The 22,411-nt window shown below is 42.7% G+C and overlaps 2 protein-coding genes across 2 annotated transcripts in view; one reads left to right on the top strand and one right to left on the bottom strand.

Moving 5' to 3' along the window:
- Positions 1–20,031, bottom strand: part of EGFLAM (EGF like, fibronectin type III and laminin G domains) — a 74,318-nt gene extending 54,287 nt beyond the window's left edge. Inside the window, exons 1-4 of the mRNA XM_041472288.1 lie at positions 19,806–20,031; positions 4,332–4,441; positions 2,317–2,400; positions 1,198–1,224 (exon numbers count right to left, since the gene is read on the bottom strand). Coding sequence (XP_041328222.1) covers positions 1,198–1,224; positions 2,317–2,400; positions 4,332–4,441; positions 19,806–19,914 — 330 coding nt within the window. The 5' untranslated portion in view covers positions 19,915–20,031. The remainder of the gene's footprint in view (positions 1–1,197; positions 1,225–2,316; positions 2,401–4,331; positions 4,442–19,805) is intronic.
- Positions 20,032–20,068: 37 nt separating this feature from the next.
- Positions 20,069–22,124, top strand: LOC121356164 (nascent polypeptide-associated complex subunit alpha, muscle-specific form-like). The gene is made up of 2 exons (XM_041472297.1): positions 20,069–20,475; positions 22,051–22,124. Exons 1-2 carry the CDS (start codon positions 20,069–20,071, stop codon positions 22,106–22,108), a joined length of 465 nt encoding a protein of 154 aa, XP_041328231.1. The 3' UTR covers positions 22,109–22,124.
- The last annotated feature ends 287 nt before the right edge of the window (positions 22,125–22,411 follow it).

Below are 22,411 nucleotides of genomic sequence, written 5' to 3'. Positions count from 1 at the left end.
GTCATACCCAGCACCAGGAGAGGAATGATGGAAACATTAACTATGCAGACTTAACCACAAAACTTTTGCAGATTTCTGTTGAGTTTGGTATGAATACAACAGAAAGCATTTCATCAAGAACACCACTTCCTGGAGGATTAATGACAGCTGGGAGCTGATTAATCCCAGCCATTCATACTTCTCCACAAGTACCCCTCAGAAGTGTTATTTTTATCAAGCAGAAAAAAAGTGCCCAGTATGGAACCTCAATTCTGAAATGCCATAATCCAGACTCAGCTCAGCTAGGATTGAACCAGATAGTCCTAGTTCAAGTGCATCCCGAGGACTCAGCCTCCTGTAGTCCAAACAAACTCAACTTACTTCAGACCACAGAAGCTCTATGGGCTCCACCAACCATGTAAGATTTCTCTATTCCTAAAACAGCTCTCAGAAAACAAAAGTTTGCAAGAGGCTGTTGATGCTAGGAATTTCAGCTAAACACTGGAATTGCTGTCCTTCTCCCATCCAAGCCCGAGCACCTCCTGCTTGCTTCCTGCTCACAACAAACCCAACCTGTTTACTGCTCACAGGAAGCAGACTGGACTGAGTGCAGGACTGGAAATAATCAATCTGATTAATTCACCAGCTGCAAAGCCATAAGAGAGTTGGTATTTCTTTCAAACTTGTTTTATACTAGTAGCTAGTCTCCCACTCCTTCCTCCTGGGCGTTGCAAGGCTGGCCTCTTCCTGTGCTCCTCCTTCTCCTTGGCTCTCTCTGGGCTGGCTCAGGTTTTTCCCTCTTCACCTTCTCTCCAACTGCCTGACTTTGTTCTTCCCTTCTACTGTCTGTCTGACTACCTGACTGTCCCCATAATTTCCAGACCCTCACTGCCTGGATATATCTCATTTTTTACACAAATTTACTTCATCAAAACAAGACATTCATAAATACCTCTGGTGACTGAGAAAAAGGTTTATCCACTGCTAAGAATGGAGCTACCTTACCTACACGTATCCACCTCGTCCACCTGTGGATTTTGATCTTTTTGAGGCTACTATCTGCTCCATTTTGACCAAAAAAAGATCATGTATAAGTGCTACATAGAATCAATATTTGAGATCCACTTTTGTGTGCATCTCTGGAGAGACAGAGTCAGAAATGTTCAATCTTATTTTTAATCACATCTGTGACCAGGTTTCATGTGAAGCAATACTTACAAAAATTGCTTGTCCTTCAAGTTGACCCTGGGAAAAAGCAAATACGACTTGTTAAGAACTAAAATAATAAAAAGTGATGGCAAAAGCACATAAATAATGGGTCAGGGAATTAAAACAAGACCAATGCTGAAGCATATAGCAGTCTGTGTGGCTGTTAATCATCTGCATGAGTACCAGATTTTCCTCTCCCAGTACTGCTGTCAGGATTAAGATTAAAAAAAAATAACAGTGCTGTTTGATCTTTCTCAGCACTACTAGCAAAACTAGTTTTTAAGAAACAAAAAAAGGCGAGAAAGGAACACAGAGATAAAGATAAGAAGGGAGAAAATAATGCATGAATAAAGAAATGATGTATCATGATGGCAATATTGTTTTATTCATTGTGATCCCAGATCCTGCAGAAGTCAGAATTGACAAAGAGAGTGACGGAAACCTGCAGGAAATCTGAGCATCCTCCTCACTCACACTTCTAGTGAGGAAGTGGGGCAGAAAAAGGGAAGGAGCAAAGAGAAGGGAAAAATGAAAAAAAACCCAAAAAACAAAAACCAAAGCAAGAATGCAAAGGAGATATAAAAGAAAAAAACCATAACTTTAAAAACAATGGAGAGAAATGAAAAAAGTAGTCCTTTCAAGAAGGAAATAAACACCAGTGGCTGGGGGAATCTTCCAGAATATGAACTTGCAGAACTGCAACTAAAGCGGCCATATTTCAGGAGGCCACAGTTCACAGAGAGGCAAAAACTCTGTGTGTGAGCTCACACAGCTGTGTCAGACACTGCAATACACATATAGTCATAGTGCAGCCACCCCTTCCATGTGTGAAAATGCATGCATTTAAGATTACAAGTTCTATTTTAGTAGATTTACTGACAAAGGTCAGTACTAGGAAGCTGAGAGCAAGTCCCAATAGTTTTACATGATAAAACAAGTAAGACAAGAAGGGGAAAAAGTGCATCACTCAAACACAAAAACACTGTGATTTCATTTTGCTCAATATCCAGAGCAGATTTGGGGCTTGGATCCTCACCATATTTCACAAAACTGCAAGGAGACAGTTGCATGTTTCCACTTGCATGTTCTGCTCGAGTGTTCTGATTGTTGATGAAAAGAAATACTCACCATGCTAATCATATCCAGACTCAGGGGAACATCGTGTGAGAGCTGTTTAACTGCTTTGTCACCTTCAACTTCTGAGTAAAAGACCTTGCGAAGAAGATACAGCCAAACCAGTTACAGCAATAACTCAGTATTTCAGAATAACTTAAGAATGAGTGCACCAGTGCATTATTCTCACACTGAGGACAGAATTTGAGCCCATGATGCCCTGCCTTTTCATATGCAGGGAAAGCTGAAGTCCTTTAATATTCCTTATGTATGTGCTAGAAGTTGTCAGTGTTACCAAAGGACACCATCACACAGTGAATACACTTACCTAATGTGAAACACAGTTGTGTGCTTGTAGCACAGGCCTGAGCTGTTTCATTGCGCATCATTTGTCTCTGGTTAACATGGACAGCTGGAGATTTGTGGGACTAGTCTGCACTATACAGACACCTTAGTTCATGCAAGAAAGATGTTGACATTTCATGATTATGACATTATAAAAATTGCTCTATCATAAAATGTCTCTCCATGTCTGTTGCCGTGTACTGGAGACTAATGAGACAGGCAATCTGCTTTCCTGTGCACACAGACCCAGAGATGCCAGAGGGTCAAGATACTACAGTGAAAACGTTTTGGGTAGAGCACTATTGATGCTGCTTGTCATTGGTTTTATGATCATGCCACGCACCAGCTCAGGGCTTGAAAAAAGTAGTGGAACAGCTTGATCAGCATGCATGAAGAGTGACCACTGTTTACTTAGGCCACTTACTCCCTGCACCTCTGTTTTCACAGAGAAGGGTGGACCCAGCTATGCACAAAGCCCACCTGAGGCAGCTCCTGGCCACAGCAAGTGCTTTTTGGAGTTTTAGACTCTATATGCTAGTTCATAGCACTTTCATAACAATAAAATGAACTCTGCAGCTGGGCTGCACTGGTGGGATAAAGGAGCATGTGTACCAGAAATACCTATTGCAGGGATTTTTCTCTTTCTCTTAGTGTACATTAATAATATAGAGCAGTAGTGATATTCAGTAGTATTCTGCTTCACACCTTTTTACATAAAACTGAATTTGGGGCATTTTATTCCTGAAAATTTCAAATCTGTCCACAGAAAATGCTAATAAGAAAACTGCTATTTGGTGGGGTTTTTTTGTTTTTGAAGGGGAAAGCAACACATTCTAGTCAACATCTCGCACCTTTGGTGCTAATTTCCCAGTGACTCACTTCTATTTTGGCACTGAGTTTCATTGCCATGGAATACCTGTTAAAACAATACCTAACAAAAATGAATGAATGGCATGTTCATGCTCATTGTTTTCCTTCTCGCACACTAAAACACAGTAACCAGTTTAGCCTAGCCCTTCTGTTTTGTCCTATAGGCAGAAGGTAACATGGCAGAGGCTTGATGGAGGTCACACACTTCCTGAAAAAATTGCTGAGAACAACAGAAAAGTCCTTCAGCTTCTTTAACAGAAACTGACTTCTGAGGTAGGGGGGAATAAAACAAAAGCCCTTTTGATATTTATGGCTGCAGGTGGGTTCCCAGGGATTCTATGCAGTACCTATCCAGGAAGAGTCTCCATGAAACAGTCCTTCCCTTGTACCTGGTGCAAGTCTGGCAAGTTTTAGAGGCTTAGTTTGAAAACATATTCCTGCTAAAGTAATCCTCAGGCTGGAAGTACAAGTCAAAGGATCTGCATGGCCCTCACTTGCACAGCGCAATATCGACCTGCTCTGCTCTGCTCTACTTTACTGTTTTATCAGAGAGCACTGAGACCCTTGCAGGAAAACTGTAACAGAAAAGCAACCTATATCCACTGCAGGCCCTTGGCATCCAACCCAAATTCCCATCATAGCTTGTCTCTAAAACATGAGCTGCTTGTTTTTTAAGGTTACAGCTCAGTCTGCTGAAGCCCACTGTCCCCTGGCCGCTTTCTGGGCAGCAGCACTGTTTGTGAGGAGAAGGGGCTGTCCTGCTGGTTTCAGTGTGTGCAGCCTGAGGCCAGGCAGCAGCACAGAGCAGCGCTTACCGTGTACCCCGTGATGGTGCTCGCGTGCTGCTTTGGCATCTTCCATTGCACGCTGAACGCTGTGCAGTTCACTGAATCCAGCAGAATATCCAGAGGAGGCCCCAGCCGATCTGCTCAAAACAAAATGGCATCATGTAAGGAGCCATAGGACAAACCCCCTCTCCTTTAGCTGCCTGGCAGGTATGTCTTTGAAAAATAGGCCTGAAGGATAGCTGCCCTGACTCCAAACTATCAAACACACACTACTCAGATTTGACTTGGGTGCCCCTTTTCCCTCTCCACTTCTGACTTCCAAGGTAGCAGTGGAACTCCAGGAGAGGGGGTGCAAAGGGGAACATCTCCTCTTCTTAGTGGGCAAGCTGTTGCTTAGCTTAGGAGCACCCAGTGCTTCATGCAATACCATTGAACAACTCATAGCCTTTTAAATATGTTCACGAAATGCTGGATACTACCCAGGACCCAAAGACAGGGACATTCACACTCGTACAGTACAGCTGTGGCACAGATTCAGACTACTGGGAAGGTCTCCCAGGAATGGTCTGGAAGGCAGCGCCTCTCACACACCATATCTGTAAGTCAGCATGGACATCTCTGGGGAAGGAAAATCCAAGAGAAGAGGATCTTGTGGAAGAGAGCCAAACCATGCCATGTTCCTTGGGCCATCATCAATTTTCTTCATTAGCACGGACTTAGTCCCATGGACTCCTGCTTGGCCCAGGGGCTCTGGACACAGCATCTGCTGCCTCCTATGCTCACCTTTTGCCCTGTACTCAGCAGTAGCTGGAACCACACACCACCTGCTACCTAAAGGAGTGGCAGGAGACAAGCAGCCAGGGCTGGCGTATCAGTGTCCACTTAAGAAGCATTTCACATTCAGAAAACAGCTTTCCAATCTCCACAACACCCAATGAGGCAGATTAGCATTTCAGCTGCATTAGCATTATTAGAAAGAAAGAATACCCCCTAACATTCAGTCTTAACATATTCATAGCATCCTTGTGTTACTTTCTGGGGAAGCTCTATGAGACAAATTTGCTGGAAGGCATAGTTGCTGAAATAATGAATTTTAACCAGCAATGACAAATAGTCATGTAAGGCAAGTTTCAAATTCATATTCTGGAAGCACTATAGGCCAATAACATTATTTACTGAAAGTATTTGGTGAATAATTTGGAACAACAAATAAATTTTAACAAAATGCAATCCATTTGTAGACTATCTGCAATCAGAGAGACGACATCTGTTTTATAAGGAGCCACATAATGAATTATTCACTCAGCCCTAGAAAACACTACTATCTCCAGGTTGCAGATGATGAAAGAGACACAGAGAGCAAAACAGTGACCTCAGTTACACTGGCCTATAAATTGTCACTGTGGAGTAAATACAAAGCCCTGGACTATGCCAGGGAAAACAATAGCAAGGAGCCAGAGACCGCTATATTTTTATTCTCCCTGTTTAGTTATCCCTAGAAGTTAGGGAATTCCCCTAACATAACAGGAATGTGGCTGGATGCTTGCTTAGAAACCAGCTGTAAGTGCCATCAGCCCTAGCACTGTCTTTGCAAGCAGCCTCAGGTGATGGCCAGCGCTCACCACAGCACTGCATGCTGCCCTCTCCGTGACAAAGCCGGGTGACAGGCAGGCACATGGCACTCACACTGCAGGGGACCTGCTGCCTCATGCCCAGACCAGGAGCCAAGAGGAAAAAGAAAGCCAGCGGCAGCTGTGACCCATGCACCCAGTTATTTCCTGGGGAGGCTAGAGGGCAAGGCAGAGAGGAGTATCTCATGCAGCGTGGCAGTCCCAGAGTCCTCTGCTGTCACCACTCCTGGCCTGACAGCTCGGTGATGCGCGTCTGGGGATTCAGAGTCACTTCTGGTTGTCAGAATCTCTCACAACCTGGCAGAAAGTAAAAAATGTCCATTTCTGGACTGAACTTTCCCTTCTCAGCCATGGCAAAGTGACGGCAGGATCTGACACAAGCATTGTTTCTGGCACTGAGCTGCAGGAGATGTCATGGCTTTTGAACAACCATATCAAAGCAGTTTGTCAGCTGACCACAACTGCTGCAGCACATGTCACTGCTCTACTGACAATCCATTTTGAGATAAATCTGAGCTTAATGTATTTTGCATGATTTTACAGAGCATCATGTATTAGTCACACTAAACACAGACATTGAAGCTGGTCTAAACATTTACATCTTTATGTCAAATGTCATGTTTAGACTATTAAAAATAATAAAGATTTTTCAAGGGTAAAACTCTTGGGGTATTTGTAGTTTCTCCTACAATTGGGGTCAGAAATACCTCTTCTCAAAACTCAGAGTGAAACCTCTGTCAATCTGGTAGGACTAGGGACAGTGCAAAACCACAACAGAGCCTCCTCCCCTCTGCACCCCGTGGATGGGGAGTCTGCAGACAAGGGGGGTGAGACATATCCACTACTTGTACATGCTCTGAAGATCTGCCTGAGTGATGATCCTCCTGCCAGGGCCCTCTGCAGCTGGGTCAGTGAATACCTAAGAAGGCATGGAGATTTGCTCTGATCATAAAGAACAAGGAGCCAATTTATATACACAATGAAATTAAACATGTTTTGTACAAACACAGTCGTTCTCCTTTCTGGCCCATCAGGCACAGAAAGTTTGATACTGTCCAAAATGCTTTTATGGTAATGGGAGCAATGACTCTAGTGCCATGCAAAGAAGCCATGAATCAAGGGGGAGCACTCTCACACATATTATGACTATACATTGTGAAAGTATATGAAACACAAGAACTTAATGAGGATTTAGCCTCATTAGACAAACAATGTTGAGCTGATAATGTTGTGTTTACTTTCCTGTTTACAGCTACTTTCCTTCCTGTTTATACGTCTTTGGTTCCATCCTTCTAAAAATATGCAAAAAAACACCAAGCCAGTAAAAAAGTCACCAAAGAAGCCCTCCAAGTGAGCTGAAGAATACATAAGTCTCCCTGAGATGGAGTAAATTTTGCCATTTCAAAGTAATGACCATTATTTAAATTTTTGCTTCACAAAGGCAACTGAAATTAAAAATGCCACCAATACAAGTGTCACTTTCATTGTGGCTCTCACTGTCACATACAACAGCCTCTGCCCTTATACTAAACACCCACGGACTACCATCAGGGTGGCCACAGGCTAAATGCATGCCTCCTGGGAGCATCCCCAGCCTGGGCCCATCAGTGGCATTACCCTTTACTGCAATGAAGAGATGAAATTCTTTGCTGTGAGGGTGGTGAGGCACTGTCACAGGCTGCACCAAGAGGTTGTGGATGTCCCAACCTTGGCAATGTTAACGGCCAGGTTAGAAAAGGCCTTGAACAACCCAGCATAGTGGGAGGTGTCCCTGTGGCAAGGGGATTGGGATTAGTTGGTCTTTAAGGTCCCTTCAAGCCCTTAGCATTCTACCATTCTATGATGCTACGCACCAGCGCCTCGGGATGCTCCTTGCCATCACTGACTGCACCAGCAGAAATGCCAGCTCCACGTCTGCCTTGTGATTTTGTGCAGTTACCTCGAGTACACAGTAGAAACACTTCCAGTGAATCCACCCTCTGCTCCCAGGCCAGCCATGCTGGCCTTGTGCAGGGCTCAGGAGCAGCCACCTCATCCAGATCCTTTCCTACAGCTACTGCAAAAAATCTGCTTATGCAGGAAGCTCTTCCTTCCTTCCTTCTAGTCATGGACTGAAACCAAAATCTTACTACTGTGATGAACACTTGTGAGAAAAAACCTCAAGTTTAAACCAAATACATTTCTAATGTTGATAAGCTTCGTGTTTGGAGCACTTTGGATGAACTGGACAAAGCTCATCCATACTAGTATATACTACTAGTACTACTATTTTAGAGCAAATTTCAAAACTGATTCAAATTTTAAATTAGATTAAAATATTAGTGATTAAAAACAGTTTCAATCTTAAATACTGAAGAATGGAATATCTGAAAGGATTTGTGTTATGAAGTTTTCTTTTAGAATTTTAATCATATTTTGAATTTAATATTTTCTTTTTAGATGTTGCTGTATCAAGGCATGCAGGTAGTCACAGGTACTTGCAGATCCTGAAACAACATGCAAATTCACTGATACAATCCACATGCAATAATACAGTAGTACATATACGGGAAAAGAGATGGTTAATTTCATCTTTATGAGTTTGTAGTTTGGAAAATCAAAATCTTTATACTACATTTTCTGTACTACTCTTAATGAGAGAGCATAAGGCAAAGAAAGGAGATAAGCATTTCAGTATTTTACTCTTAAATCTCTGGGGGTAACAGCCTAAGAGGTACTGACTGAAGGGCTCCTTATTTTCCAGGTTGATGTGTCTCCCATTTGTGTCCCATGAAACAAGTGAAACTTGTTGATGAAATGCCAGTTGTACCTACTAACCTGTCACAATGTAAGAAAAGAGGAATCTAAAAAGCTTAAGAAAAACAATTCAAACTAATTCTAACTTGAAGCTTTCAGAAAAAAAAAAAAAAACACTTTCCAGAAATACCTCTGAATTTCTTGTTTGAAACATTTGTGTTCACCAATTCACAAAAAAAACCCCAACAAAACCTCCCTATGAATTTCATTAAAATAGCATTTTATAATTGTAATAACTGTTTTCAAAGGAAAAAAGCTTGGCCATTCCAAGAGATGAAACAAAATGTAGAACAGTCTATTCACTCTCTCAGTGAAATACTGGTGAAATCCTTATTTATTAAACAATAAACAGTGATAAGATCTTTTGCTTCCCTTATTTTACAGACCAAAAGTTATGCAAACACCACAGTGGAAGGAAGACAACATGACAAACTGAAAAGGTCAGGAAATTCTAAATGAAAAAAATATGCCATCTTTAAATTTCTTTGAAGCCTTTTCCAGCTCCCACTGCCCAGCAGCAGTGCGTAAGAGAGCAAGAATTTCTCAGCCACAACAACTACAAAGGACAAGGACTCGAAACTGGAAAATCTCAGGCAGCCTGTCCTGGTTCTGCACCAGGAGCAGCAACATCCATACACTGAAAATCTTGATAGTCGTTTCTCTGAATGAATCACCTACCACTGCATCAGATCCTGCAGCAGAGATGGCAGGTAGCACGGCCCTAGAGAGGCACCACAGTTTTTGATTCAAACTACAGTGCACAAGTCTTTGGAGAGACTAACCTTCATCAGTCCTTTAAAAATACTGCAAAAGAAACCACAATGAAAAAAAAATCTCAACATTTTAATAAATAACAGGCTTGGACTCATGTGATGTCTTGCTGATGCTTATATAGCATCTGTTATCTGCTCCAGGGACAACTGAGGTGACAGTCACTGGGATTTTTATAGCCCAGTGAAGGGGAGTGAAGGATACAAAGCTCAGAACTTAAGCTACAGAGCAACACCACAAATCCCATTAAGAACGAACAGGCACAATGTCACTGGTGCCTTTGTTGTGGCTTTTCCTGCTGTACCTTAGCCCTGCAGATCACTGAACAGAAAGGCAGCAAGGGGAAGTTCTCTCCTTACACTCCTTCCTGAGCAAGGCTCTGCTCCCAAGAAGGCTCCAGCTGCAGCAAAGGGAAGGAGAGAGGAGGTGAGCTCTGCACAGTGCAAAAGTGAAAAGGAAAAGCAGTAACTACCTTTAAAAAAAAAAAAAAAAAAAAAAAAAAAAAAAAAAAAAAAAAAAAAAAAAAAAAAAAAAAAAAAAAAAAAAAAAAACAAAAAAAAAAAACTTTTGGAGAGATCTGTATATAAATTTCTGGCTATGGATGGTTATGCCCTGGACACACTTTTGAAGAATTCCTGGTGCTGAAGGTTATAAAAAGCAGGGGACATCATATCTCTAAGCAAAGGTCTAGTTTGTAGCTGTCTATCAGGCAATCTCTAGGCAACTCTTACAGGCTTGTGTTTTTAATAATTACTGCTCAGAGGCCAGTTTGATTCACACAAGTGCATACGTTCATACTTTGTACCTGCACCTGGATAACTTGGTGGAAGTTATGCTTTCCTAATCGAAGCATTTTCCACTTCCAGAGGAAATGGAGTATAGGTGCCTGTAAAAACCCCCACCACGACTCTCCACTTGCACAACTTCCAGTGTATTTCTGGAAGTCTGAGTCAAAATCTAATGCTTACTCCTCTAAAACCAGGATTGTTCTTTGCCCACTGAAGCCCCAGTGCTGGGACATGGCTGTCCTAGTTCCTGATATCTCTGCAGCACCTTGGCCTGGCAGAGGAAATAGGTAACCCTTCTTGGAGAAGGGATGGGACGGCACTGAGGACCACTTCTCCCTTCTCCAGCCTTGATGCTGCTTCAATGCAAAGCTCAACATTTTTCCTGGCTTGGGATTTCCTGTCTGGGCTCCAACCTGTCTTGTCCCTCTGGATGTGTCCAGTGACTGGCAGGCTGCAGCCAGCCCCACCAGCTGCCATTACACTGCCTGCCCTGCCATGGCCTGCCTTCTCATCAGCTGCTTCAGCACTTTTCAATTAAAAAACGAAAAAATGTGTCTAAGAGATTTAACTTAAGTGCCAGAAGTAGCTGAAATCAAGCAACAGTACATCACCCTGTCTGTGTAATAGACTTTTGTAATCAGTGGGACGGGCTGCTTAGGAACCAGCATGCCAGTAGCATATCCTGGCATCTCCCATCTTTTTTGTCTCATGGGTTATGCATCCGAGGTGCTAGGAAGCACAAATAATGGAGGAGCTTCACAAACCACAGCACTTCAAAAAGTAAAAAGGCCAGTGAAATTGTAAAAATGCCAAATAAATAACTTGAAAATTTATTATCCCATCAATTAATATCTTATTTTTCAGGTGTTTGCTGTCCAAATCTTATTAACTCAGTGGAACACATGGCAAAATTGTTCACAATAGTTGAAAAGTGTTCTCCTTGGTGTACCTTAATTGGTTCACTTTATCTACTGCACATTTCTTTCTTGCTGAAACCCAGAACAAAAGAGTTCTTGAAGAAACATCTTACTTAGTACAAGAAAATAATTAAAGGGCAGCTTCCTGAATAGTGACCAGATCGAAAAAAATTACAACCAGACAATCGCACATGCATTACGTACACACATGCAAAAAGATTAAAGTGTAAAGAGGACAAAGCTGACCATGTGACAGGCAACAAATGTGCAGGGGGAGGACGTGACATGCAGCATTTGGGTTTCCACAATCCTTCCAAGTCCTAAGTGACTGTTTTGAAGCTCATTATTCATGGTCCTGCCGCAGAAAGTATCACAAAAATCAGCGTGGGGGTTAATTATCCCTGAGGTTCTGGCACAGGCCTCATAGAGGTACACAACACAAAGTGTAGCAACCTCCCACTTTATACTGATCACAATGCCAAAAACACTCATTTCTCTGCAGAAAGCAGAGTAGTTGGTCCAGTTGATGTTTTGACAGGGTGGAGGAGAGCTCAAAGGAAGCTAAACCTGCAAGGTGAAAAAGATGTTTCCAGGAGATCCTCGTGACACTCTGCAAAATCACAGAGGGAGTGAGGCTGGAAGGCACATTTGGAGAGCACGCTCAGCTACACCAGGTTGCCCAAGACTTTGCGTAAAGAGGTTTGAATATTTCCAAGGACAGAGACTCCACCACCTCTCAGGCTAAATTCTCAGTCACCGTCACAGTAAAAACGTATTTGCTCATGTTAAAGGGAATTTCCCTTTGTGTCCACTGCCTCCATCATTGTCACAGGGCACCACTGAGAAAAGCCTGACTCCATCTTCATTACTCCCTCATCATTTATATAAACTTGTATGATTCCCACCAGTATTTAACTTCCTAAGAAGATCTGGCATCTTCTCAAAGAGCAGGAAGTTCTTCCCCAACTCAGTTCCTCTATAAGAAATAGGACAACTTCAATACCTTCTGCAGTCTCTCCATTTACTGAGTTATCAGTAAAACCAGAGGAAATTCTTTGTCTGTACTAAGTGACTGAAATAACTGTGGTTTTCAAACCTGAATCCCTGCACTGATTTAGTGTGGGACACAGCCTGTGCATTCTAAGAACCAGTAACAAGCAGCAGGATGTGAGTGCTAAAAGACTGACAGGGAAGGACAAAACCCTCTTTGGTGCAAGAGACAATGAGACATGGAAATATATCCCAGCATAAAGAACAAATACATAGGGCAGAAAATAGCACATGACCCAGGCACAGCTATGATGTCCACACAGCCAGTATCTAATGCTCCCTAATCCTCTCAAAGCATTCCCTGCTCAGTCTCCTGCAGCCTGTAGAGTCCCAAACCTCTACCAGGGCTGCCTCATGGAAACCATGCCCTTTACTTGGCATGAGCTGGTCCAAACAGCTCGCTTTTTTTCCCCCTTTAAAGCCATTTTAGGTGCTGTCTTGTTCTTTGTCCAGAAGTCCCTGAAAGAATTTCTTATATTCTGCAGGTTTCTTCTTCCATCCTATGACCCTATGGCTCTGCAGGGGTAAATGGCTGGAAGACCCTCATCTCACCCTACTGAGTGAGTCCTTTGGCACACACATGGACAGAGAAACAGCTCTTCGCTGCGAAGTTCAACTCTGCCATTGTGACTGATCAGTTAAGATGGGAACATTAGCAACCTGCACACCACAGGTTCACATGGGAAAAAGAACATCATGAAACGGGAACAGGAACTAAAAATGCCAGCAGGACACCAATCTCCATGCATGGCTGGAGTATCAGCTGCAATGCCAACATCTCTGTAAACAATCATCCTCATAAAATGCCTGCTTATTTTTGGAAATATGTTACCTTCTCCTGTAATTGTCTAGAAAGCAGAATATGAAAGAGACCTCACATTTCAGTTCCAAGGAACAGATTTTGGCCTCTGCAATCTCTAATTAAACCACAAAGATTTTGGTCCTAGCCACGTACTTTCCATCATCTACAGTTTGATGGGTTTTGTTCATAGCTTGGCTTCCTTTTTCTTAAAATGATACTCTAGTTGAAATTTTTAATGCATGAACGCAATTAAACTTGAGTGAAATACTGTATAATTTTTGCCCTTAGGATTTTTTATCAAAATATTTTTGAGTACAGAAACACAAAGCCAGTCTTGATTTAAAACTCTGTATGTGCAACAATACCTCTGTCACAGCAGAAAGATCAGAACAATTTCTGTAGTATGATAAACATTCACAGGATGTTCATGTCCCATCATTTTAGAAAGACAATTTTGCAAGTTCCAATGTACATAGGTATTGATGTATACCATCGTTTTCATAGATGCCAGCAATTTTAACCTACTTTTAAAACTGAGAGAGGTGGAAAGAGTAATCTGTTCTGGGATTCTTTCAGCTTCAGAGATCCTTCTGTGCAAATAACACTGGACTGACTATCCTCTGAAGATGTGGGGAAATTCAGAACCATTCAGTGTCTGCTTCTCAGAAGAACTGTCCTTGACACGACTGCTACCTGCACTGTTACATAAAATGTGTTTATTCGCTGTAAGGTTAACATATATAAGGGGAAAGATACCCTATCACTCCTTGGGGATACACTCAGAAAGCCATGTTCAGCTCTTAGCACCTGCATATGGTTTCTATTTCCTAGCTTAAAAAAATTATCCAGGATAACTTCGGCGATGCTTAACTGAGACATCTTTTTAAGAAAAGAAAGCCAACGCATTTTGGCTATCCACCTACAGGGATCCAACCCAAAAGAAGAAAGGGTTTCTACCACGACATAACTGTCCTATCCCTTTTGAGCAAATGGCTCCCTTTACCAATATTGTGTGGATTCCTTTTTCATTAGAGGCCAATATCCTGCGGGTCTTCCCTCAACAGTAGTCTTTACTCCTGAGCGCAGCTACCCTATGTTCAGTGGAAGAACTGGCATGAACTTGGTGTATTTCACACTATACACCTCTCACCTGCAGAGTTTTGTGGATCATCACACAGCGTATCATTATCTAGGTTTGAGTTAGGCACCTGGTTGTGAGAAAGCTTTCCCCCTAAGCCTTCAATTTTCAGTGGCTTACGCCCTCCCGAAGCAGTTACTTTCGAAGATGAATTCTGGCGTGCTTGTTCTCAGCTCAGTGGCTCTGAGAAGTCTGAAAAAGTAATGCTGATATTTTGCTGTGGTTTGAATGGTCACATCATTTAAAATAACTAATCTGGCTGTCATGTGTAAGCATCTTCACTAAAAGTAAAAAATAAAATGAAATATTGCCTAGCCTTACCCAAAAGTATTTCCTTTCAGTTGGAATAAGTAATGAAGAACAGATTTGGGAATTTGTTTGATTTGTGGGATTTTTTTTAGATAGATAATTTGTTTGCACAGAAACCAATTAAGAAATCTTATTCAAGATCACACATCTAACATAATCTCCTGTGTCCCTGTGATTTAGGAAGTCTTTTATTATGCCATCATAGACCACCATCACACATTCACTGATAAATATGGCACCCAACTGTACACTCAATAATGAAATAATAAATTCTGCAAAGACCTATTCATGGCTGTTTGCTTAGATTACAGATAACTTTAATATCATTTAATGACTTTTTCATATGAAAAACTTTCTATAAGCATTTTAGAGTTTCATTTCCTTGTGATAGAAAAGTTGTGAAAAGGTCCTATCAGTCCTGTTTTGAGGACATAAAGCAATAATAGTCACTTTTTAAAATTAATTTTATTTTCAATTTTAAAAAGACCATAAACACTTATTAAAAGGGAATAAATAGAAACATGCAAAAATGTGAGTCCCAATTTAAGCATGACCTGAGGAGTTACAAACTTCCAAGTATTCTCTCAGCTAATCAATGAGTTTTAGGGGGCACTGAAGATAACTCATGCACTGAAATTTTCCAGTTTAACAAAACAAGGTGCTATTCTGTTCCTCAGGATGTCTTTTGGGTGACTGACACTCAGAATCCCTGCCATTAAGTTTAAGGTGAGTATCACTGTTGGATGTGTTCACATCTAATAAGCTGCCAACAGTACACAGTGCTGTGTCCTGTCTAGTCCAGCATAACTGAGAGAAAAAGAGGGTTTTTTTCTGCAAGGCACACCAGAAGGCACCAAGAAAATCACCTACACATTATCATTCAGTTAAAGCATTGACTAAAATTGGGGTACAGCTGTGATGAGCACCCTATAGGAGTATTTTCACTGTCTAAAGTGGCATGGCTGGAAAAGGATAAAAGCATTAAAAAAAACTACATTCCCATTTTCAAAAATAAAAATCTGGCCTGTGAAGGACTGGCAAGCTGTCAAAAACAGTCTGTGATAGCCTCAAGGTAGAAAGATTTCCCAAGGATCACTCTAGTGCCCTAACTCCAAAACAACCCCTCCTCTCCAAAGCATCACTGTGAGTCCCAGTATCTGGTATAGAATGCCTTGGCTAATTTTACCTTTCTGAACACTGGTGGAAGCCTGAATAGTCATTTCAGACATTGGTATTGGCAAAATGGTGCAAATGAAAAACATTTACTGAAAGTTTCCTTGTACAGAGGAAGACTGCAATTTCGTGGTGGAAAAGGCACAAGACATTTTGCTGCAAGTGAGACTAACTAAAGTCAGAAAACATACTTCAAAATGAGTAGCAGTGACACACAGAGTATCATGCTCAAGTGGACTAATTCCTGCTGCCCTGGAAAGTATTATCAAAATGCTCCTATCTGCATGAGGTGGGGATGTGATTGATCAGTTTTCAGAATTTACCAGACCAAGGACCCCAGGGTACAAGAGGAAGTCCAATCAAAATGAGAATGTCACATAATGTTGTGATGCAACTTACACCTGAAGGTGATAAACAACAAATACATATATAATGAGTGCTTGATTTTACTGCTGTTGAATAAATCAGGCATTTTTGAAACTGTAAGAGGATGATACTAATCTTCCCTAAAATAAATTATTCACATCTTCTTTATTAGTTCTAAGTCACAGATATGCACTGCCTCTGACAGTTCCACAACACTCACATTAGGAATCATTCAGCTTCGAGTCATTCCTCTTCTCAGACACTTCACACCCAGCAGCAAATCAACTTTACCCTTACATGCTTTGCGTGTGGGATTTATTATGACAGTGAATAAGAATTCATCCTACTGTTGTTCCAAAAAACTGTAATATTTAGAAACTCAAATAAGCACCTTCTTTCCCAAAGCCTGTTGCATTTTTCATATCTGTAGACCGGATTTCAAGGTAGTTTGACCTATTTTGATACATAAATATGGCTAGATTTTCAAAAGTGTTCTTTATGCAGCAGCTCTTGTTGTAGTCAGACTTTCTAAAGAATCCAAGTATCCCAGCACTAAATCCTTTGGGAAAAAAAGTTATTTACTGTAGTACAAGGATCTGTACTCTTTTGAAACTCTGGCCCTGGTATTGAGTGCTACTCTCTTGTAAAGTCTTCAGTCTTTAACTGGTCTGATTCCTTCAGCATTTACACAGAAAGCTGGTGATATCTACTGCTGTGGACATCTGGGAAAGAGATACAAGCCAAATTCTTTATTTGTATTAGCTGGCAAGCATAATATATTTATAAAAGGAGAAGCATTCCTAAGCATCAGATATGATTATTTGTATTCTCCATACAGACCGTCTTACCCGTTTTATTATTCTACAGGGCGTTGGAATTTTACACTCAAGAAGCATCAATGCAGTACAGTGCAAGAACTTTATGCCATGAATAGCCACAGGACTGGTCAACTCTTTCCCCTAAAATTCTCTAAAATCACACAACTATTAAAATTAAATACTGTGTTTGTATTAGTAGCACAGTAACACACTGGGAGCTAGCTTCAGAAACTCTAGTCTTCAATCAGTTGAAACTTGAAATAGAGATGGGAAAAACCTGTGCCTTTGCAGAAGGCAAAAGCAAGAAAACAATGTGAAAGCAGCAGTATGAGTGCCAGTTTCTGGGAGTACAAAATATAGTGAATCCTGAGAATCCCAGGCTAATCTGTTCCTAGCTATACTATTCACCACACAGTGTCTAAGGATTTGTTTTAAGCCCTTTCCAAAGAGTCTGTCATCCCATTTTCTTGTCCAGAAAATGTATTATGTAACTGTAAATAAATGTTCAAATTATTTTAGCCATCATCAGAATGTCTTGTATTTGAGTATGACAGCCTTTTTCCCTGAAGATTATTTTAAGAAGTTGCATTTGTGGCCATTTTACTACATATTTTCAACTTCACAAACAGATTTCTCACTTTGCTGCTTTCTTGGGATTACAGAACTGATCTTTGTAAACTAAGCCCTGAACTGAAACTTGGGAAAAATGCAGATACATTTTACTATCTTTTTTCTTTTAATCCACGGGACCTCCAATTCAGTTTCTGTTATTGAAGATCAGCTAGTTTTATGACTTCTCTCTTGATATAACATCTTGCTTTCACCTCAGTTAAAATTCCTGTACAAGTCTCACTTCTATCACTATTAAAAGGGCAAAATAAAAGAAAAAAAATCCTGAAGAACTTTTTTCTATCTTATCTCTTTACTCACTGAATGTGTAATTTTGGATGTGTGAGTAAACAATAGTTCTTTTCCACTTTTAACCACCCAGCATATGATATGCTGCAAAACAAGGCAGAGATGTTCCAGCTACTTGAAACTGCACCTGTTCTGAGTGTTTTGAGAGCAACATTTCATAGTAAGGACCCGGTCATGGGATGCTTGGGAGCCCTCAATTCCAAGAGTCCCCACAAAATGCAGATGGGATATATCTCATATATAGATACTGCACACAATCTGTATGGGGGAGCTCCGTCTTCAAATCTTGCTACATGTGGATTTTGAAAAGTTTGTACAGATTTTGAAAAAATTTTGCCCAATAAAACTCATTACTTCTTATACTGCAAAAGAAGGAAGAAAAGGATGATTGAATCAGTTGGTGAATCTGAAGCATGTTATAAAAAATTAACATAAAAATGTGTGCCAACAAAAGAAAGGTAAACACAATGCAAACATATTAATTCATTTCCTTCACAACACTACAGTTAAATTTCCAAGCTTTAAGCTGTTTTAATTTAATGCACAGAAATACTTTTTCCACACGTCTGCCATTCTCCTGTGATTAGGGGAAACAAATACAACTGTATGTTACAGTCCAAGAATATCTTAAAATATTTACACATTTGCCTCCCCAACTTCACAAATCCAGTATTTTTAATGCAAGCTACTAATCAACTCATTCACAGTGACTAATTTCCTCAAGTACTTAATGGTGGCTATTATGACAACCAAGGATCATGGGACTAGATCCCTAAGAGACAAGGTCAGACCAGTAAAATTAGCCATCTGTCCAGTAAGGGTTTTAAGCTCAGGCTGTATTTAAGTATTAAGTTTCCAACTGTACAGGCATTTGTTTTCTTCTCATATGAGCACGAAAAGGTACAATAGTGATTCTAAAAACCAGAAACAAAAATCTTTCAATACTGTGGGATAGATACAAAAAGGATCTAAAGCTGCACACACTTTGTGAGATAGGCAGATCTTACTAAACTTTTTGTATTTTCAGCTGAACTGATCTAAGTGAACTCAGTGATAAGAGTCAGTGTTGGTCACACAGACTCCAGGACAGTCCCAGTTTTGAGACAGTCCCAGGCATAGTTATCTTCTCTTAGCTCCGCAATTTGTAAAGTATACAGAATGTCAAACTTCACCATGCACTATGTCTCATCTCATTGTTTACATTTTACCTTACTGTTTCATATGCTGCAGACTGTAAAAGGGTTTTAACAGACTCCGGGTTTTAACTTTCAACCTCTAAGGGCTGTGCAGGACCTCCTTGATCAGCGTGCAAACCTCCCGTCGACAGCCGTGGGAACTCTCCCACAGGAGACGGGCAGCGCTCAGCCAGGAGAAGGACCAGGAGGCACACCACATACACGGCAGCCACATTTCTGGGACAAAATCATTGCTTTTCTAGTAATTTTTTCCCCCACATTTACTACTCTGTGTCTTAGGTTATTCACCGCCACAGCCACGGAACAGCCTTCCCGGCAGGTCACCCCTGACTGGCTTAGAGGTTCACCTGGCTTCTAACTCTGCTCACGCCTCACCGCAGGTAACGGGATCCAGGGAAAACCGGATCAAATTTTTGCCTATTTCTTCCGCAGTAGCTGCAGCCTGGTCCTGTTTTGGGAATCGAGCGCGCCCACCGGCACTGGGCAAGATGTCGGAGGAAACGGGTCATACACCGACCCGGCAACTTCACGGATCCCTGCCATTGCCTGGGCATCCTCTCTTCTCCGTGGGAGGGCGGCAGGGCTCGCAGGGAAGGGCGAGGAGCGGCGGACTCCCCGCCGGGCGCCCGGAGCTCCGGGACGAGCTCCCTGACCGGGGGCGCGGCCCGACCTGCGGCGCTGCCCCGCTGCCCACCGGGGGCTGCCGCCCGGCCCGCTGCCGCCCGCGCCCGACCCGGGGCAGCCCCAGCGCCAAAGGGACGCGAACTTGGCCGGTGCAAGCGTGTCGCGGGGCGGGCACCCCCCGTCTGGCGCTGCCGCCCGTCCTACCTTGCCGGCGGGGGATGTTCCTGCGCGGCGTGGCCGCACACCCGATGCACGAAGCCAGGAGCAGCACCAAGGCGAGGCAGCGGCGGTGACAGCCGCCCGGCACCTCCATGTGCGCCGAGTCCCCCCGCCCGAGCGAGCGGGGAGCTGGGGCCGCTGGCCGCGGGCGAGGGGCGGCAAGGAGCGGACAGCGGGGCTGGGACGCGCGCCGGGCAGGGACGGGGAGGGACGGAGGGAAGGGGGAGGAGGCTGGGTCCGGCCCCTTGATGGGATTACGGCCGCTCGGCGCGGGGCACGGCTCGGCGCCTCCCCCGCGGGGCGCCGCCGCCCCGGCTCGCCCGACCCAGTCCCGCTGGAGGGGTCGCGGCGTCCCCTGCCGGGAGGCCCCCGCGCCGCCGGGGTCGCTCGGCAGCCCGGCCCTGCCCGCGGGGAGGGCGCTCAGGACGCCCCCCTGGGTACCATGGGGCACTGTGTCACCCCTTCCTCAGCGAGGACCCTGCCGCCCCCCGCCTTCGGCCCCGATGCGCCCTGCGCGACCCCAACCCCAGCGCGGCTCTCCCCAGGGAGCATCGGCATTTGTCATGGGTTTCTTCCTTTTTTTTTCCCTCCGAAGGTGCGGGGCTGAAATGCTAGCCAACTGCTGGGGCGAAGGCGAAGCTAGGAAGAGGATTTGGTGAGGAAATTGTTGCTGAATTAAGAGGATAAATTAAGTTTAATCCCCACCCCCCAGATGGAGGCTGAGACCTATCCAGCCACTCAGACTAATATAGAAACCCCTTTGGAGATTAGAGGGGATGGGGAGGGCAGGGGGAGGAAGGCAAAGGGAAGTGCTGGAGTTTGACTATATCAGAAAAAAACTGAGATAAACAAGAAATCCAAAGCATCTCTTCAGAGCAATGAAACATTGGTGGGATGAAGGACCAAATCCATTTGGTTCAGTATCCCATCTTTGAAATTTAAAAGACAGAAGGAAGTGCAGAAACTTTGTATTAGCAGACATGAGATTATCTGTCCTCTGCTCCAGGTCTCATCCTAAGCTTGGTTAGTTAGAGATCAGTATAAACCCTGAAACACCAGAGTTGTTATGTCTTGAGGGTTTGTGTGGGCTTTGGTTTAGAAATTTGCTTCATTTGTTTATTTTGTTGCTTGCTTTGATAACTTTCAGTGGGTTTGATGTCCATATAAATTATGTATGTTTATACAGTCTCTGCAAATCTGTAAAACTGATACTCTGTTCAATGAGTTCCATGCTGTAATTTTTTGACATGCGGAGAAAAACCAGGAAGAGATCAGAAGAAAAGCTGTCTCTCTGTGGGAGCAATGCTGATATAGGAAAATAAGGAAATCTGTACCTCTTTAGGGTATGAGAGGAGATAAGGAAATGGTGATGAAGTCCTTTTGGACAGAAGATCGGAGGAAGGGAGTTTGATCCTCTATTCTGCAAAAGTACTGCAAGTACCTCATGAAGAAGTTAGAGGCAGTAATCAAAGGGTTTAGGAGAGAATGGAGAGGACAGCCCTTGCCTATGTCAGAAAAGTAGAGGAGAGAGAAACCTGGTCCTCCTAGAAAGGGCATCTTCCAAGTTTCAGAGTGATCACTGCCAGGAGAATATGCTCGAGGCTAAAGGAATTAAAGATGAGGAGTAGTTTTGTTAGCATGATTGGGATGCCAGTGGTATGTCTGTCTCACACTCTTTATCAGTCTGCCTTTGCAGGGACAGAGGAATTGCAGTACATGTGGGAGAGCTGCAGGGCTCATGGCAGGAATTCCTGGCAGGGTCAGTAACTGTGGTGTGCTAAGAAACTGCAGTTCACAGGGCAGAGGATGTACTCTGGACTCCATATTTGCCCAAAAGGCACATTGACTGCTCACCCATTGACAAAAATGGCGAGCAGATCACAGCCAAGGGTGGAGAAAAGCAAAGCCTGTCCTTTATATATACTCCAAGTAATTGTGGTTTGTACAGTGTGCTGTCATCAAATTCATTACAATTTCTGCTTTTCTTTTTACTTGATCTCCTTCCTCCCTTCCTTCACTCCCCCAGTGCTTTCCTCTGACTTTCTTTTCTGGCAGTACTCATAATAACCACTGTAGTTTGTCTTCTCACATGTGCCTATCTACCCGAAGTATTCTGTGATTAAGTTGTAGTTGGACATATTGAGGCCAAAATTATTGGAACACCAAAGTTGATACTGCTGAGTTTCAGGCATTTATAAGATTCAGACAGATTTAGTAATTTTAATTACAGTTTTAGGAGATTATCTCTGCAGCCATGTAAGCTGGCAACCTGCCTTCTGCTGCGATGAAGCAGGATATTCAGTTCTGGATGTATGGAGAGGTGCTCTTCCTGAAAATCCTACCAACAAAGGTAATCCACCACAAGCCTGGTGAATTCCCTCTGAATAACAACATGATTCCCAGTGGCTTTCTCACTGTTAAGATTTTTACACTCTCCTCATTGGCATAGTCCCTGTTGTCTTCCAGTAGCATATTGATTAAAATTAATAAAACTTGGCACATTAACTTTGTTAATGCAACCTCTATCAGAGGGAGAAGCATTTTGGTGGAGTGTATAGAATTAAAGATTAGAATTTTGTTTAAAAGATAAA

Source organism: Pyrgilauda ruficollis, unplaced genomic scaffold (genome assembly GCF_017590135.1).
Source record: "Pyrgilauda ruficollis isolate IOZ18807 unplaced genomic scaffold, ASM1759013v1 scaffold108, whole genome shotgun sequence".
NCBI classification, from domain to species: domain Eukaryota; kingdom Metazoa; phylum Chordata; class Aves; order Passeriformes; family Passeridae; genus Pyrgilauda; species Pyrgilauda ruficollis.
The sequence above is the reverse complement of the archived record's forward strand: the minus strand, read 5'-3'. Positions and strand labels throughout refer to the sequence as shown.